This window comes from Bombina bombina, chromosome 4, assembly GCF_027579735.1.
Source record: "Bombina bombina isolate aBomBom1 chromosome 4, aBomBom1.pri, whole genome shotgun sequence".
In the NCBI taxonomy this organism is placed as follows: Eukaryota; Metazoa; Chordata; class Amphibia; order Anura; family Bombinatoridae; genus Bombina; species Bombina bombina.
The window spans coordinates 236,322,195-236,338,896 of record NC_069502.1 but is presented as its reverse complement, the minus strand read 5'-3'; the positions used below and the strand labels follow the sequence as shown (position 1 = coordinate 236,338,896).

General features: G+C 41.3%; 1 protein-coding gene across 6 annotated transcripts in view; it reads right to left on the bottom strand.

The window, feature by feature from the left end:
• Positions 1 to 10,298: 10,298 nt before the first annotated feature.
• The window catches only part of AGFG1 (ArfGAP with FG repeats 1), a gene marked incomplete in the record, with an annotated part of 358,154 nt that continues 351,750 nt past the window's right edge, over positions 10,299 to 16,702 (bottom strand). For all 6 annotated transcript variants that reach the window (XM_053709845.1, XM_053709849.1, XM_053709844.1 and 3 more), the window contains 1 exon segment: positions 10,299 to 11,035. In XM_053709845.1, the coding sequence (XP_053565820.1) occupies positions 10,976 to 11,035 (60 nt within the window).

Sequence of the window (16,702 nt, the reverse complement as noted above, 5' to 3'; positions counted from 1 at the left end):
TCTACTCGCATCCACATCGAAAATATTCCAGAATAGACTATCTATTCACAGACTCTACAGGACTGATTGTCACTAAGTCTAGCAGAATCCAAGCGATTACTTGGTCCAATCATGCTCCGGTGGGCTGCTCTATCCAGTGGCCAAGTGTCCCTATCACTCCCTTTGTGTGGAGACTTGACGACACGCTCCTTGATGACTCAGTGTTTGATGCCGATATTAGGAGATCGATAGCCGAATTCTTCCGCCTCAATACAGGCGAGGGCCTGGATGACACTACTATATGGGAAGCACATAAATGCACCATAAGAGGGCTCCTACTGGAGCGGAAAGCGAGGCTTAAGAAAATAAGAAGAGAGCGTTACAGTAATCTATTATTACAATTTGAAAAAGCAGAGCAGTTTCACAAAAAACACCCGAATGATGACCCGGGTCTGGAACAGTTGACACTGACCAGGAAAAACCTGTTACAATTTCTGCAGGACGATTATCAGAAACAGGCCCTTATCTTAAGACAGCTTTATTTTGAACAGGGCGATAAGCCTGGAAAGCTGCTCGCTAGAGCGATTAATAGGAAAAAACTAAAGGCTTATGTACACCATATGTTAAATACAGAGGGAGGGGCTGAAGCAGACGCTGATTCTATAGCAGAGATCTTTAGGAATTATTACGATTCTTTTTATAATCTGAAACGGTCGGCCCATGATGGGGATGCCTCGCTCACACTGCAACAGGCAGAGGAAGAAACGAGTGTTTACCTTGAGTCCGCTGACCTCCCGACGATCACGGAGGAGGACAGAAATCTCTTAGATTCCCCAATTACAAGGGAAGAGGTCCAGAAAGCAATCAAGGATCTTCCATCGGGCAAAACCCTTGGACTACGATACTATAAAAAGTATGCTGAGATTCTCGTACCCGAGCTAACAAACTTGTTTGCCTCCCTATCTGAGACTCCCAGGCTCCCTAGATCTATGCTTGAAGCATATATAGCAGTCATCCCCAAACCTGGGAAGCCCTCTGACAGACCCGAGAATTTCAGACCAATATCTCTGCTAAACTTGGACGTGAAGATTCTTGCAAAAATCATAGCTGCACGTTTGAACAGATTACTCCCCGGTCTGATCAGGTGGGCTTTATACCGGCCCGAGAGGCTAGAGACAATACTATCAAAATACAACAGATAACGTACGCACATATGCACAGGCTGCCACTCTCCCTGGTCACTACAGATGCAGAGAAGGCATTTGATCGGGTTAGCTGGACGTTTATCCGATCGACTCTAGAGAAATTTGGATTTGGCCCGGGCATTATAAACACCATCATGTCTTTATACTCTGCCCTGAATGCTCGTGTGAGGGTGAATGGTACTCTCTCAGATACTTTCATGATCAACAACGGGACGAGACAGGGGTGCCCCCTTTTGCCCCTTTTGTTTGCCCTCACCATCGAGGTATTGGCTAGCAAGATTAGAAATAACCCGACGGTAAAAGGGCTTCTAGTTGGCAAGGTCGAACAAATTGTCGATGTATGCCGACGACATCCTCTTAACGCTCTCAGATTCTGCGACCTCTTTGAAAGAGGCACTTCTGGAAATCAAAGCTTACGGAGCTGTTTCGAATTTTCTACTGAATCCCTCGAAATCTGAAAACATAATTTATGTAAGAACTTACCTGATAAATTCATTTCTTTCATATTAGCAAGAGTCCATGAGCTAGTGACGTATGGGATATACATTCCTACCAGGAGGGGCAAAGTTTCCCAAACCTCAAAATGCCTATAAATACACCCCTCACCACACCCACAATTCAGTTTAACGAATAGCCAAGAAGTGGGGTGATAAAAAAGTGCGAAAGCATATAAAATAAGGAATTGGAATAATTGTGCTTTATACAAAAATCATAACCACCCCAAAAAAAGGGCGGGCCTCATGGACTCTTGCTAATATGAAAGAAATGAATTTATCAGGTAAGTTCTTACATAAATTATGTTTTCTTTCATGTAATTAGCAAGAGTCCATGAGCTAGTGACGTATGGGATAATGATTACCCAAGATGTGGATCTTTCCACACAAGAGTCACTAGAGAGGGAGGGATAAAATAAAGACAGCCAATTCCTGCTGAAAATAATCCACACCCAAAATAAAGTTTAATGAAAAACATAAGCAGAAGATTCAAACTGAAACCGCTGCCTGAAGTACTTTTCTACCAAAAACTGCTTCAGAAGAAGAAAATACATCAAAATGGTAGAATTTATTAAAAGTATGCAAAGAGGACCAACTTGCTGCTTTGCAAATCTGATCAATCGAAGCTTCATTCCTAAACGCCCAGGAAGTAGAAACTGACCTAGTAGAATGAGCTGTAATCCTTTGAGGCGGAGTTTTACCCGACTCAACATAGGCAAGATTAATTAAAGATTTCAACCAAGATGCCAAAGAAATGGCAGAAGCTTTCTGGCCTTTTCTAGAACCGGAAAAGATAACAAATAAACTAGAAGTCTTTCGGAAAGACTTAGTAGCTTCAACATAATATTTCAAAGCTCTAACAACATCCAAAGAATGCAATGATTTCTCCTTAGAATTCTTAGGATTAGGACATAATGAAGGAACCACAATTTCTCTACTAATGTTGTTAGAATTCACAACTTTAGGTAAAAATTCAAAAGAAGTTCGCAACACTGCCTTATCCTGATGAAAAATCAGAAAAGGAGACTCACAAGAAAGAGCAGATAATTCAGAAACTCTTCTGGCAGAAGAGATTGCCAAAAGGAACAAAACTTTCCAAGAAAGTAATTTAATGTCCAATGAATGCATAGGTTCAAACGGAGGAGCTTGAAGAGCCCCCAGAACCAAATTCAAACTCCAAGGAGGAGAAATTGACTTAATGACAGGTTTTATACGAACCAAAGCTTGTACAAAACAATGAATATCAGGAAGATTAGCAATCTTTCTGTGAAAAAGAACAGAAAGAGCAGAGATTTGTCCTTTCAAAGAACTTGCGGATAAACCTTTATCTAAACCATCCTGAAGAAACTGTAAAATTCTCGGAATTCTAAAAGAATGCCAAGAAAAATGATGAGAAAGACACCAAGAAATATAAGTCTTCCAGACTCTATAATATATCTCTCTGGATACAGATTTACGAGCCTGTAACATAGTATTAATCACAGAGTCAGAGAAACCTCTTTGACCAAGAATCAAGCGTTCAATCTCCATACCTTTAAATTTAAGGATTTGAGATCCTGATGGAAAAAAGGACCTTGCGACAGAAGGTCTGGTCGTAGCGGAAGAGTCCACGGATGGCAAGAGGCCATACGAACAAGATCCGCATACCAAAACCTGTGAGGCCATGCCGGAGCTACCAGCAGAACAAACGAGCATTCCTTCAGAATCTTGGAGATTACTCTTGGAAGAAGAACTAGAGGCGGAAAGATATAAGCAGGATGATACTTCCAAGGAAGTGATAATGCATCCACTGCTTCCGCCTGAGGATCCCGGGATCTGGACAGATACCTGGGAAGTTTCTTGTTTAGATGAAACGCCATCAGATCTATTTCTGGAAGCTCCCACATTTGAACAATCTGAAGAAATACCTCTGGGTGAAGAGACCATTCGCCCGGATGCAACGTTTGGCGACTGAGATAATCCGCTTCCCAATTGTCTATACCTGGGATATGAACCGCAGATATTAGACAGGAGCTGGATTCCGCCCAAACCAGAATTCGAGATACTTCTTTCATAGCCAGAGGACTGTGAGTCCCTCCTTGATGATTGATGTATGCCACAGTAGTGACATTGTCTGTCTGAAAACAAATGAACGATTCTCTCTTCAGAAGAGGCCAAGACTGAAGAGCTCTGAAAATTGCACGGAGTTCCAAAATATTGATCGGTAATCTCACCTCCTGAGATTCCCAAACTGCTTGTGCCGTCAGAGATCCCCACACAGCTCCCCAACCTGTGAGACTTGCATCTGTTGAAATTACAGTCCAGGTCGGAAGCACAAAAGAAGCCCCCTGAATTAAACGATGGTGATCTGTCCACCACGTTAGAGAGTGTCGTACAATCGGTTTTAAAGATATTAATTGAGATATCTTTGTGTAATCCTTGCACCATTGATTCAGCATACAGAGCTGAAGAGGTCGCATGTGAAAACGAGCAAAGGGGATCGCGTCCGATGCAGCAGTCATAAGACCTAGAATTTCCATGCATAAGGCTACCGAAGGGAATGATTGTGACTGAAGATTTCGACAAGCTGAAATCAATTTTAGACGTCTCTTGTCTGTTAAAGACAGAGTCATGGACACTGAATCTATCTGGAAACCCAGAAAGGTTACCCTTGTCTGAGGAATCAATGAACTTTTTGGTGAATTGATCCTCCAACCATGATCTTGAAGAAACAACACAAGTCGATTCGTATGAGATTCTGCTAAATGTAAAGACTGAGCAAGTACCAAGATATCGTCCAAATAAGGAAATACCACAATACCCTGTTCTCTGATTACAGACAGAAGGGCACCGAGAACCTTTGTAAAAATTCTTGGAGCTGTAGCTAGGCCAAACGGCAGAGCCACAAACTGGTAATGCTTGTCCAGAAAAGAGAATCTCAGGAACTGATAATGATCTGGATGAATCGGAATATGCAGATATGCATCCTGTAAATCTATTGTGGACATATAATGCCCTTGCTGAACAAAAGGCAAGATAGTCCTTGCAGTTACCATTTTGAACGTTGGTATCCTAACATAACGATTCAATATTTTTAGATCCAGAACTGGTCTGAAGGAATTCTCCTTCTTTGGTACAATGAAGAGATTTGAATAAAACCCCATCCCCTGTTCCAGAACTGGAACTGGCATAATTACTCCAGCCAACTCTAGATCTGAAACACAATTCAGAAATGCTTGAGCTTTCACTGGATTTACTGGGACACGGGAAAGAAAAAATCTCTTTGCAGGAGGTCTCATCTTGAAACCAATTCTGTACCCTTCTGAAACAATGTTCTGAATCCAAAGATTGTGAACAGAATTGATCCAAATTTCTTTGAAAAAACGTAACCTGCCCCCTACCAGCTGAGCTGGAATGAGGGCCGCACCTTCATGTGGACTTAGAAGCAGGCTTTGCCTTTCTAGAAGGCTTGGATTTATTCCAGACTGGAGATGGTTTCCAAACTGAAACTGCTCCTGAGGATGAAGGATCAGGCTTTTGTTCTTTGTTGAAACGAAAGGAACGAAAACGATTATTAGCCCTGTTTTTACCCTTAGATTTTTTATCCTGTGGTAAAAAAGTTCCTTTCCCACCAGTAACAGTTGAGATAATAGAATCCAACTGAGAACCAAATAATTTGTTACCCTGGAAAGAAATGGAAAGTAGAGTTGATTTAGAAGCCATATCAGCATTCCAAGTTTTAAGCCATAAAGCTCTTCTAGCTAAAATAGCTAGAGACATAAACCTGACATCAACTCTGATAATATCAAAAATGGCATCACAGATAAAATTATTAGCATGGTGAAGAAGATTAATAATATTATGAGAATCATGATCTGTTACTTGTTGCGCTAAAGTCTCCAACCAAAAAGTTGAAGCTGCAGCAACATCAGCCAATGATATAGCAGGTCTAAGAAGATTACCTGAACACAGATAAGCTTTTCTTAGAAAGGATTCAATTTTCCTATCTAAAGGATCTTTAAACGAAGTACCATCTGACGTAGGAATAGTAGTACGTTTAGCAAGGGTAGAAATAGCCCCATCGACTTTAGAGATTTTGTCCCAAAATTCTAATCTGTCAGACGGCACAGGATATAATTGCTTAAAACGTTTAGAAGGAGTAAATGAATTACCCAATTTATCCCATTCTCTGGAAATTACTTCAGAAATAGCATTAGGAACAGGAAAAACTTCTGGAATAACCACAGGAGATTTAAATACCTTATCTAAACGTTTAGAATTAGTATCAAGAGGACCAGAATCCTCTATTTCTAAAGCAATTAGTACTTCTTTAAGTAAAGAACGAATAAATTCCATTTAAAATAAATATGAAGATTTATCAGCATCAATCTCTGAGACAGAATCCTCTGAACCAGAAGAGTCATCAGAATGATGATGTTCATTTAAAAATTCATCTGTAGAGAGAGAAGTTTTAAAAGATTTTTTATGTTTACTAGAAGGAGAAATAACAGACATAGCCTTCTTGATGGATTCAGAAACAAAATCTCTTATGTTATCAGGAACATTCTGCACCTTAGATGTTGAAGGAACTGCAACAGGCAATGGTACATTACTAAAGGAAATATTATCTGCTTTAACAAGTTTGTCATGACAATTAATACAAACAACAGCCGGAGGAATAGCTACCAAAAGTTTACAGCAGATACACTTAGCTTTGGTAGTTCCAGCACTAGACAGCGATTTTCCTGAAGTATCTTCTGACTCAGATGCAACGTGAGACATCTTGCAATATGTAAGAGAAAAAACAACATATAAAGCAAAATTTATCAAATTCCTTAAATGACAGTTTCAGGAATGGGAAAAAATGCCAATAAACAAGCTTCTAGTAACCAGAAGCAAAGAAAAAAAAGAGACTGAAATAATGTGGAGACAAAAGCGACGCCCATATTTTTTGGCGCCAAATAAGACGCCCACATTATTTGGCGCCTAAATGCTTTTTGGCGCCAAAAATGACGCCACATCCGGAACGCCGACATTTTTGGCACAAAAGGACGTCAAAAAATGACGCAACTTCCGGCGACACGTATGACGCCGGAAACAGAAAAGATTTTTTGCGCCAAAAAAGTCTGCGCCAAGAATGACGCAATAAAATGAAGCATTTTCAGCCCCCGCGAGCCTAACAGCCCACAGGGAAAAAAAGAGTCAAATTTTAAGGTAAGAAAAATATTGAATCAAATGCATTATCCCAAATATGAAACTGACTGTCTGAAAATAAGGAATGTTGAAAATCCTGAGTCAAGGCAAATAAATGTTTGAATACATATATTTAGAACTTTATAAATAAAGTGCCCAACCATAGCTTAGAGTGTCACAGAAAATAAGATTTACTTACCCCAGGACACTCATCTACATGTTTGTAGAAAGCCAAACCAGTACTGAAACGAAAACCAGCAGAGGTAATGGTATATAAATAAGAGTATATCGTCGATCTGAAAAGGGAGGTAAGAGATGAATCTCTACGACCGATAACAGAGAACCTATGAAATAGACCCCGTAGAAGGAGATCACTGCATTCAAATAGGCAATACTCTCCTCACATCCCTCTGACATTCACTGCACGCTGAGAGGAAAACCGGGCTCCAACTTGCTGCGGAGCGCATATCAACGTAGAATCTAGCACAAACTTACTTCACCACCTCCATAGGAGGCAAAGTTTGTAAAACTGAATTGTGGGTGTGGTGAGGGGTGTATTTATAGGCATTTTGAGGTTTGGGAAACTTTGCCCCTCCTGGTAGGAATGTATATCCCATACGTCACTAGCTCATGGACTCTTGCTAATTACATGAAAGAAATCATAAATATCACGGAGCACCCGGACTCCTTCGCCGCCTCCACGGCGGATTGCCGTTGAAAGTGGCCAGGCATAGTATAAAATACTTGGGCATCACTATCACACCCCGCGCTCCTGAAATAGTCGACCTAAATTATAAACGAATATGCGACAAAGTCCTTAGGGATCTGTCTAATTGGAAAAAGAAAACAATCTCCTGGATGGGTCGTATAGGAGTAGTTAAAATGAATCTACTGCCAAAAATACTTTACATCATGCAGACAGTCCCGTCGGTCGCGGCCTCTCATTATCTTCAACGTATTCAAACGGGCATTGAGGCATATATATGGAATGGGATAAGACCCAGGGTTAGGAGGTCCACATTGTACCTACCTAGAGACAGGGGCGGTCTCGGAGTCCCACTCCTGAGAGAATACCAAAACGCTATTTTTCTCCAGAGGGTGGTGGAATGGAGTAGTAATTCTTGTAACAAACTTTGGATCCAAATTGACAATGAGATCCTGCAACGGGCAAATGTGGGGGCCCTGGCCTGGATAACAGCTGAAAACCGCCCGGCTTCTATTACAAAGTACCCGATGATTTCTGACACCCTAAAGATCTGGGATAAGGTGCTGAGCGAGAATACATACATCTCAACTCCTATCTCACCAAACATACCTATACGAGAAAACCCTGATCTGGGGTTGGAGCTCCCAAAGCGCGCCGTGGGAGAAACTTATACACTAGCTGAGACAGCTTTCTCTAATATTCCCCAACATGATAAAATCAAAGCCCAAGCTGATCAAGTCGAATGGGACCGGACCATTTTTGCATCCTGGTTCAGAGTGGCTCGGGTCACTCACTACTTCGATACTTGTAAAGAACGAGGGGCACTGATAAGACACAGAACACCCTTCGAACTGTTGTGCACTATACAGCAGACACCAGTTCATTTAATCTCTCATCTATATCGACTCTTATTGAGCAAAGGAGGAACCGTCTTCCCAGCATTTGCCTCTGCGTGGCAAACAGAACTAGGATTGGAAATATCCACTAAGGGTTGGTTAAAGATCTTTAGGAAAACAAAAAAAGCATCTATTTCAGCAAGAATCCAGGAAATGCACTATAAGCTAATAAGCAGATGGTATTTGACGCCCCAAAGGTTGCGGAAGATCTACCCTCACACAGGTGGGGGTTGCTGGAGAGGCTGCGGAGGAGAGGGATCCCTCCTCCACATATGGTGGACATGTCCACAAATACAGCCTTTCTGGGAGGAGGTGCTGGGGGAAATGAGCAAAGTCCTTAAAACCATCATTCCTCCTAAGCCAACATACCGGATATACCATGAGCTACCTAAAATCATTGGAGTAGATAGACATCTACTTTTTATGCTAATGCTGAACGGCGCCAAGGGGCTTATTCCAGGGCATTGGAAAAGTCCTCAGATTCCTACGGTTCTGGAGTGGAAGCATAAAGGGGGGACCTACTTAGACTGGAGCGATACCATTTTCTTAAAACTGGAAGACTAGCTACACATGAGATGATGACACTGACATGGGAGGGAAAGGGATTTTGACTCCTTTAAACCATATGTGACCCTTGCCCATTCTCCCATTCCTTCTCGTTGCCCCCCCCCCCTTTTTTTTTTCTCCTCCTCCTCTCTACCACTGCACATCTTCCTTTCTTTCTCTATCTTACTTTATTCTGTTCAACTCCCGTCACTCTGGACGGGTGGAGACATCAGGCCTTATGTTACCTTCAGTAGTATGAAGCAAGTATACTGAAGATATAAGTATTCTCATATGCTTAAGCACCTGTTGTCAAATTCCTAAGTTCATGGGTTGTTTGAATATATGGACCACCTAGCACTACGAACACTCTGTTTGTAGAAACAAGCTCAAGAACTATGGACTAATTTTTCGGGAAAAATATGTGACAAAGGACCTATTTCACTCACGCAATCTTGTTTGATACATTTGCTTTTTGATGATTTAAGTTACTGGTTCACAATATCACTATCTACTCAGTGACTTCTGTACTCTTTTCAGAACCATATTGTATAGCTTCAACAAAATATGTATGTTTATATGTGTGACTGAATACCAAACTTGTTAACACTTAATAAAGCTTGTTTGAAAACTAAAAAAAAAGACAATGCAATAACATGTACCTTGAATTTTAAATGAGCAGTAGATTTTTTCTGCCAATTTTTTTTCCCCAATGTGCCAGCCCCCCTGCATCATGTAACATTCATCAGCCAATCACAGACTCATGAACGTATACACTGTGAAGTCTTGCACATGCTCAGTAGTAGCTGGTGCCTCAAAAGTGTGTATATAAAAACAACACAATTTGATAATGGAAGTAAAGTGGAAAGTCTCTTAAAACTGCGTAGTATGGGGCCAAATTATCAAGCTCTGAATGGAGCTTGATGCAGCAGTTATGAAGCTGCTCCATAACTGGTGGCTGCGGACATCAATCCAGCCGATTGGGCTGATTGACACCCCTTGCTAGCGGCCGCAAATCTGCAGGGGGCGGCATTGCACAAGCAGTTCACAAGAACTGTTTGTGCAATGATAAATGTAGACAGCGTATGCTGTCGGCATTAATCAATATCTATTGGATATGATCCGCTGAGCGGATCATGTCGGACAGATTGATGATACATCGGCCCCTACGCCTGAATCATGAAAGTTTAATTTAAACTTTAGGGTCCCTTTAAAATAATTTCCCAATACTGGTTATAATCAATACACACATTTTCAAGGATTAACAACTTTTAACAAGGATAAATACAACAGAAACAGCAAGTTTTCTAATATTTTAATATTTATTTTCACCTGCAAACTTAGCAAAACAGTATTAGCTTTATTATGCAGACATGAGTCTCTTCAGTGTGGAGAATTTAGGCAAACAGAAGTGGGGATAGCTTTATTGGGCAAAATAAAAATGTATCTTCATTGAATAAAACCTGCCAAATTACATTTGCTTTTGGAATCCCACTCAAAGCCAGATCATTAAAACAATTTTTGTTTAATTTACACGGTGGATGACTTCAACCAACATTATTCCTGTTCTCCCAAACAGCATGTGGCATTAAGAGTTAGAAATACTGATATGAATAATTACCTAGTCCCTAAGAAAAAAAATATATATACAGTACTGCAGCTTAATGAATATGGAATCTGCAATAACATGATATGCCTCTGGCAAACCCCTTCAACTGCTTGAATAGTTTGTAAAACATTGCTCTGCAATAGGTCCCAAACTCTTGAAGCATTGAAACGATTAAATGGAAAATGTCTTTCCAATTGCACACATTTCCTTGTTTCTCTGCCTTTTTTGTATAAATACAAAAAATATATATATAATTGCAGGCTCCAAAAGAACTCCCTGTGTTTAAAGCTTACGCTGGTTAAACAAGACAAACAGTGCAAGAGGCAGTACATGTAAGGTGACACCCAGTGAGCTCCTGTGTTAGGCTAAGGCTATAAGAAAGGGTTCGTCGATGAATTTCCAGACGGATATTGTCCCGAGGGTGCCCCGGCCTGCAGAAAGAAACAAACAGTTTTATGCAGCAATTCAAAGAGTTACTAGAAACAGCATAGACAAATGTAACAAGTGATATCAGATAAGACTAGAACTTGACAAGTTCTTAGCATGTAGAGTTTACTAACAATATGCATTACTTTTCACATCTTATAAATCAGCGGTATATACAAAGTCATTTTTGGTTGGACCTTCACACTATAGAACTTTGAGAATGAAAAACTAAATTTAAAAAAGGACATTAAACACTAAACAAATGCTAGATAGATTGATACAGTCAAAGAAAAGATTAGTCTGAGAATAGCATGTAAATATATTTTTTTAAAGTTTCATTAGCTGTTTAAATGTTGACAAAATAAGTGTTAATTTTAAGGGCTAGATTTATTAAAGCTGAGGCGGACAGGGGCGCGTATACGCGCCTCTGTACACCTCAGCTCGCCTGTGGCGGGGCGAAATTCGACATTGCACACAAGCGCAATTTTGAGCTCGCGTGCAATCCCGCCCCCTGGCCGTGCACAGCCAATCAAGCGCGGGTAGGAGCTGTCAATCTCCTCAGTCTGACTAGACCGAGGAGATTGAATTTCGCCACCTTAGAGGTGGCGAAGAGGTTAGGGAAGCGGCGGACTGGTGACCGCTGCTTAATAAATTACGGCGAGCAAGTTCTTGTGAGAACTTGCAGCCGTAGGGCTTTAACAAATCTAGCCCTAAGTGTGTATAAAACAGGAGGAGCTGCCAATTATTGACAGTTATAAATAGGCCATTAGAGTGTGCAGCCAATGGCTGTGTGGAATATAACACTTATGCACATCCATTTTTAAAAGGAACTGAAAGCTCACAATTTCAGAATGGAATTACAGAAAAAAAGGACAAAAATAAAATAAAGTATATTGTATAGTTTTAAAAAAAAAAAATATATATATACAGTTTATTATTTTATATTACCATCTTAAAATGTTTAATGTCCCTTTAAGTCAAGTGTAGATAATGTTTTCTCTCATACTTATGATATATGTTTACCAAGGCTATACAAGAAGCATGGTAGAAAAAAAGAAATCTATGGAGGGTTAATTATCTGTAAGACCGTCTTCCTAAATGCCCCCCCTCTGGTTCTAAAGCACACTGACTTTATAACACTTAGTGGGCTACATGCAGGGAAAACTTAGAACAGTTATTCTACAGATGATGAAACCACAAACCTAAGTACAATGATTGCAGTCTATGACGAGTCCACCGATTCATCCTTTACTTGTGGGATATTAACAGGAAGTGGCAAAGAGCACCACAGCAGAGCTGTCTATATAGCTCCTCTTTTGACTCCACCCCCCAGTCATTCGACCGAAGGTATAGGAAGAAAAAGGAGAAACTAAAAGGTGCAGAGGTGACTGAAGTTTTAAATCAAAAAATATATAATCTGTCTTAAATTGACTGGGCGGGCCGTGGACTCGTCGTATCATAGAAGAAATCAATTTATCAGGTAAGCATAAATTTACTTTTCTTCTATAAGATATGACAAGTTAACGGATTCATCCTTTACTTGTGGGATACAATACCAAAGCTACAGGACACGGATGAACGGGACGGACAAGACAGATGCCTAAACAGTAGGCACCACTGCTTGAAGAACTTTTCTCCCAAAAATAGCCTCCGAAGAAGCAAAAGTATCAAATTTGTAAAATTTGGAAAAGGTATGAAGGGAAGACCAAGTCGCAGCCTTACAAATCTGTTCAACAGAAGCATAATTTTTAAAAGCCCATGTGGAAGCCACTGCTCTAGTAGAGTGAGCTGTAATCCTTTCAGGAGGCTGCTGTCCAGCAGTCTCGTATGCCAAACGGATGATGCTTTTTAGCCAAAAGGAAAGAGAGGCAGCCGTAGCTTTCTGACCTCTACGTTTTCCAGAATAGACAACAAACAGAGAAGATGTTTGACGGAAATCTTTGGTCGCTTGCAAGTAAAACTTCAAAGCACGAACCACGTCCAAGTTGTGTAACAGACGCTCCTTCTTAGAAGAAGGATTAGGACACAGAGAAGGAACCACAATTTCCTGATTAATATTCTTATTAGTAACAACCTTAGGAAGGAATCCAGGTTTGGTACGCAAAACCACCTTATCAGAATGGAAAACAAGATAAGGTGAGTCGCATTGCAATGCAGATAGTTCAGAAACTCTTCGAGCTGAAGAGATAGCAACTAAAAACAGAACTTTCCAAGATAGAAGCTTAATATCTATGGAATGCATAGGTTCAAAAGGAACCCCTTGAAGAACTAAATTCAAACTCCATGGCGGAGCAACAGGTTTAAACACAGGCTTAATTCTAACCAAAGCCTGACAAAACGACTGAACGTCTGGAACATCTGCCAGACGTTTGTGCAGTAAAATTGACAAAGCAGATATCTGTCCCTTTAAGGAACTAGCTGATAACCCCTTCTCCAATCCTTCTTGGAGAAAGGATAAAATCCTAGGAATCCTGATCTTACTCCATGAGTAGCCTTTGGATTTGCACTAATACAGGGAGTGCAGAATTATTAGGCAAATGAGTATTTTGACCACATCATCCTCTTTATGCATGTTGTCTTACTCCAAGCTGTATAGGCTCGAAAGCCTACTACCAATTAAGCATATTAGGTGATGTGCATCTCTGTAATGAGAAGGGGTGTGGTCTAATGACATCAACACCCTATATCAGGTGTGCATAATTATTAGGCAACTTCCTTTCCTTTGGCAAAATGGGTCAAAAGAAGGACTTGACAGGCTCAGAAAAGTCAAAAATAGTGAGATATCTTGCAGAGGGATGCAGCACTCTTAAAATTGCAAAGCTTCTGAAGCGTGATCATCGAACAATCAAGCGTTTCATTCAAAATAGTCAACAGGGTCGCAAGAAGCATGTGGAAAAACCAAGGCGCAAAATAACTGCCCATGAACTGAGAAAAGTCAAGCGTGCAGCTGCCAAGATGCCACTTGCCACCAGTTTGGCCATATTTCAGAGCTGCAACATCACTGGAGTGCCCAAAAGCACAAGGTGTGCAATACTCAGAGACATGGCCAAGGTAAGAAAGGCTGAAAGACGACCACCACTGAACAAGACACACAAGCTGAAACGTCAAGACTGGGCCAAGAAATATCTCAAGACTGATTTTTCTAAGGTTTTATGGACTGATGAAATGAGAGTGAGTCTTGATGGGCCAGATGGATGGGCCTGTGGCTGGATTGGTAAAGGGCAGAGAGCTCCAGTCCGACTCAGACGCCAGCAAGGTGGAGGTGGAGTACTGGTTTGGGCTGGTATCATCAAAGATGAGCTTGTGGGGCCTTTTCGGGTTGAGGATGGAGTCAAGCTCAACTCCCAGTCCTACTGCCAGTTTCTGGAAGACACCTTCTTCAAGCAGTGGTACAGGAAGAAGTCTGCATCCTTCAAGAAAAACATTATTTTCATGCAGGACAATGCTCCATCACACGCGTCCAAGTACTCCACAGCGTGGCTGGCAAGAAAGGGTATAAAAGAAGAAAATCTAATGACATGGCCTCCTTGTTCACCTGATCTGAACCCCATTGAGAACCTGTGGTCCATCATCAAATGTGAGATTTACAAGGAGGGAAAACAGTACACCTCTCTGAACAGTGTCTGGGAGGCTGTGGTTGCTGCTGCACGCAATGTTGATGGTGAACAGATCAAAACACTGACAGAATCCATGGATGGCAGGCTTTTGAGTGTCCTTGCAAAGAAAGGTGGCTATATTGGTCACTGATTTGTTTTTGTTTTGTTTTTGAATGTCAGAAATGTATATTTGTGAATGTTGAGATGTTATATTGGTTTCACTGGTAAAAATAAATAATTGAAATGGGTATATATTTGTTTTTTGTTAAGTTGCCTAATAATTATGCACAGTAATAGTCACCTGCACACACAGATATCCCCCTAAAATAGCTAAAACTAAAAACAAACTAAAAACTACTTCCAAAAATATTCAGCTTTGATATTAATGAGTTTTTTGGGTTCATTGAGAACATGGTTGTTGTTCAATAATAAAATTAATCCTCAAAAATACAACTTGCCTAATAATTCTGCACTCCCTGTAAAGATATTTACGCCATATCTTATGGTAAATTTTCCTAGTGACAGGCTTTCGAGCCTGAATCAAGGTATCTATGACCGACTCAGAGAATCCCCGCTTAGATAAAATCAAGCGTTCAATCTCCAGGCAGTCAGCCGCAGAGAAACTAGATTTGGATGCTGGAACGGACCTTGAATGAGAAGGTCCTGTCTTAGTGGCAGTGTCGGCATTTGCACCAGGTCTGCATACCAAATCCTGCGTGGCCATGCAGGTGCTATCAAAATCACCGAAGCCCTCTCCTGTTTGATTCTGGCAGAATCAAATCTGATCAGACGAGGAAGGAGAGGAAATGGTGGAAACACATAAGCCAGGTTGAACGACCAAGGTACTGCTAGAGCATCTATCAGTACTGCTTGGGGATCCCTTGATCTGGACCCATAACAAAGAAGTTTGGCATTCTGACGAGATGCCATCAGATCCAATTCTGGTGTGCCCCTTTGATGAATCAATTGTGCGAACACCTCCGGATGGAGCTCCCACTCCCCCGGATGAAAATCTGACGACTTAGAAAACCCGCTTCCCAGTTCTCCACTCCTGGGATATAGATTGCTGATAGATGGCAAGAGTGAGTCTCTGCCCATTGAATTATTTTGGAAACCTCTATCATTACTAGAGAACTCTTTGTTCCCCCTTGATGATTGATATATGCTTCAGTCGTGATATTGTCCGACTGGAATCTTATGAATTTGGCCGAAGCCAGCTGAGGCCACGCCTGAAGCGCGTTGAATATCGCTCTCAGTTCTAGAATATTTATTGGAAGGAGGAGAGCCTCCTCCTGAGTCCACACACCCTGTGCCTTCAGGGAATTCCAGACTGCACCCCAGCCCAATAGGCTGGTGTCCGTCGTCACTATGACCCATGCTGGCCTGCGGAAACACATTCCCTGGGACAGATGACCCTGTGACAACCACCAAAGAAGAGAGTCTCTGGTCTCTTGATCCAGATTTATCTGAGGAGATAAATTTGCATAGTCCCCATTCCACTGTCTGAGCATGCATAGCTGCAGTGGTCTGAGATGCAAGCGAGCAAACGGAACTATGTCCATTGCCGCTACCATTAGTCCAATTACCTCCATACACTGAGCCACTGACGGCCAAAGAATGGAATGAAGTGCTCGGCAGGTGGTTAAGATCTTTGATTTTCTGACCATTGTCCGACTGGAATCTTATGAATTTGGCCGAAGCCAGCTGAGGCCACGCCTGAAGCGCGTTGAATATCGCTCTCAGTTCTAGAATATTTATTGGAAGAAGGAGAGCCTCCTCCTGAGTCCACACACCCTGCCGCTACCATTAGTCCAATTACCTCCATACACTGAGCCACTGACGGCCAAAGAATGGAATGAAGTGCTCGGCAGGTGGTTAAGATCTTTGATTTTCTGACCTCCGTCAGAAAATTTTTCATGTCTACCGAGTCTATCAGAGTACGCAGGAACGGAACTCTTGTGAGAGGGATAAGTGAACTCTTCTTTATGTTCACCTTCCATCCGTGAGATCTTAGAAAAGCCAACACGATGTCCATGTGAGATTTGGCTAGTTGGTAAGTTGACGCCTGAATTAAGA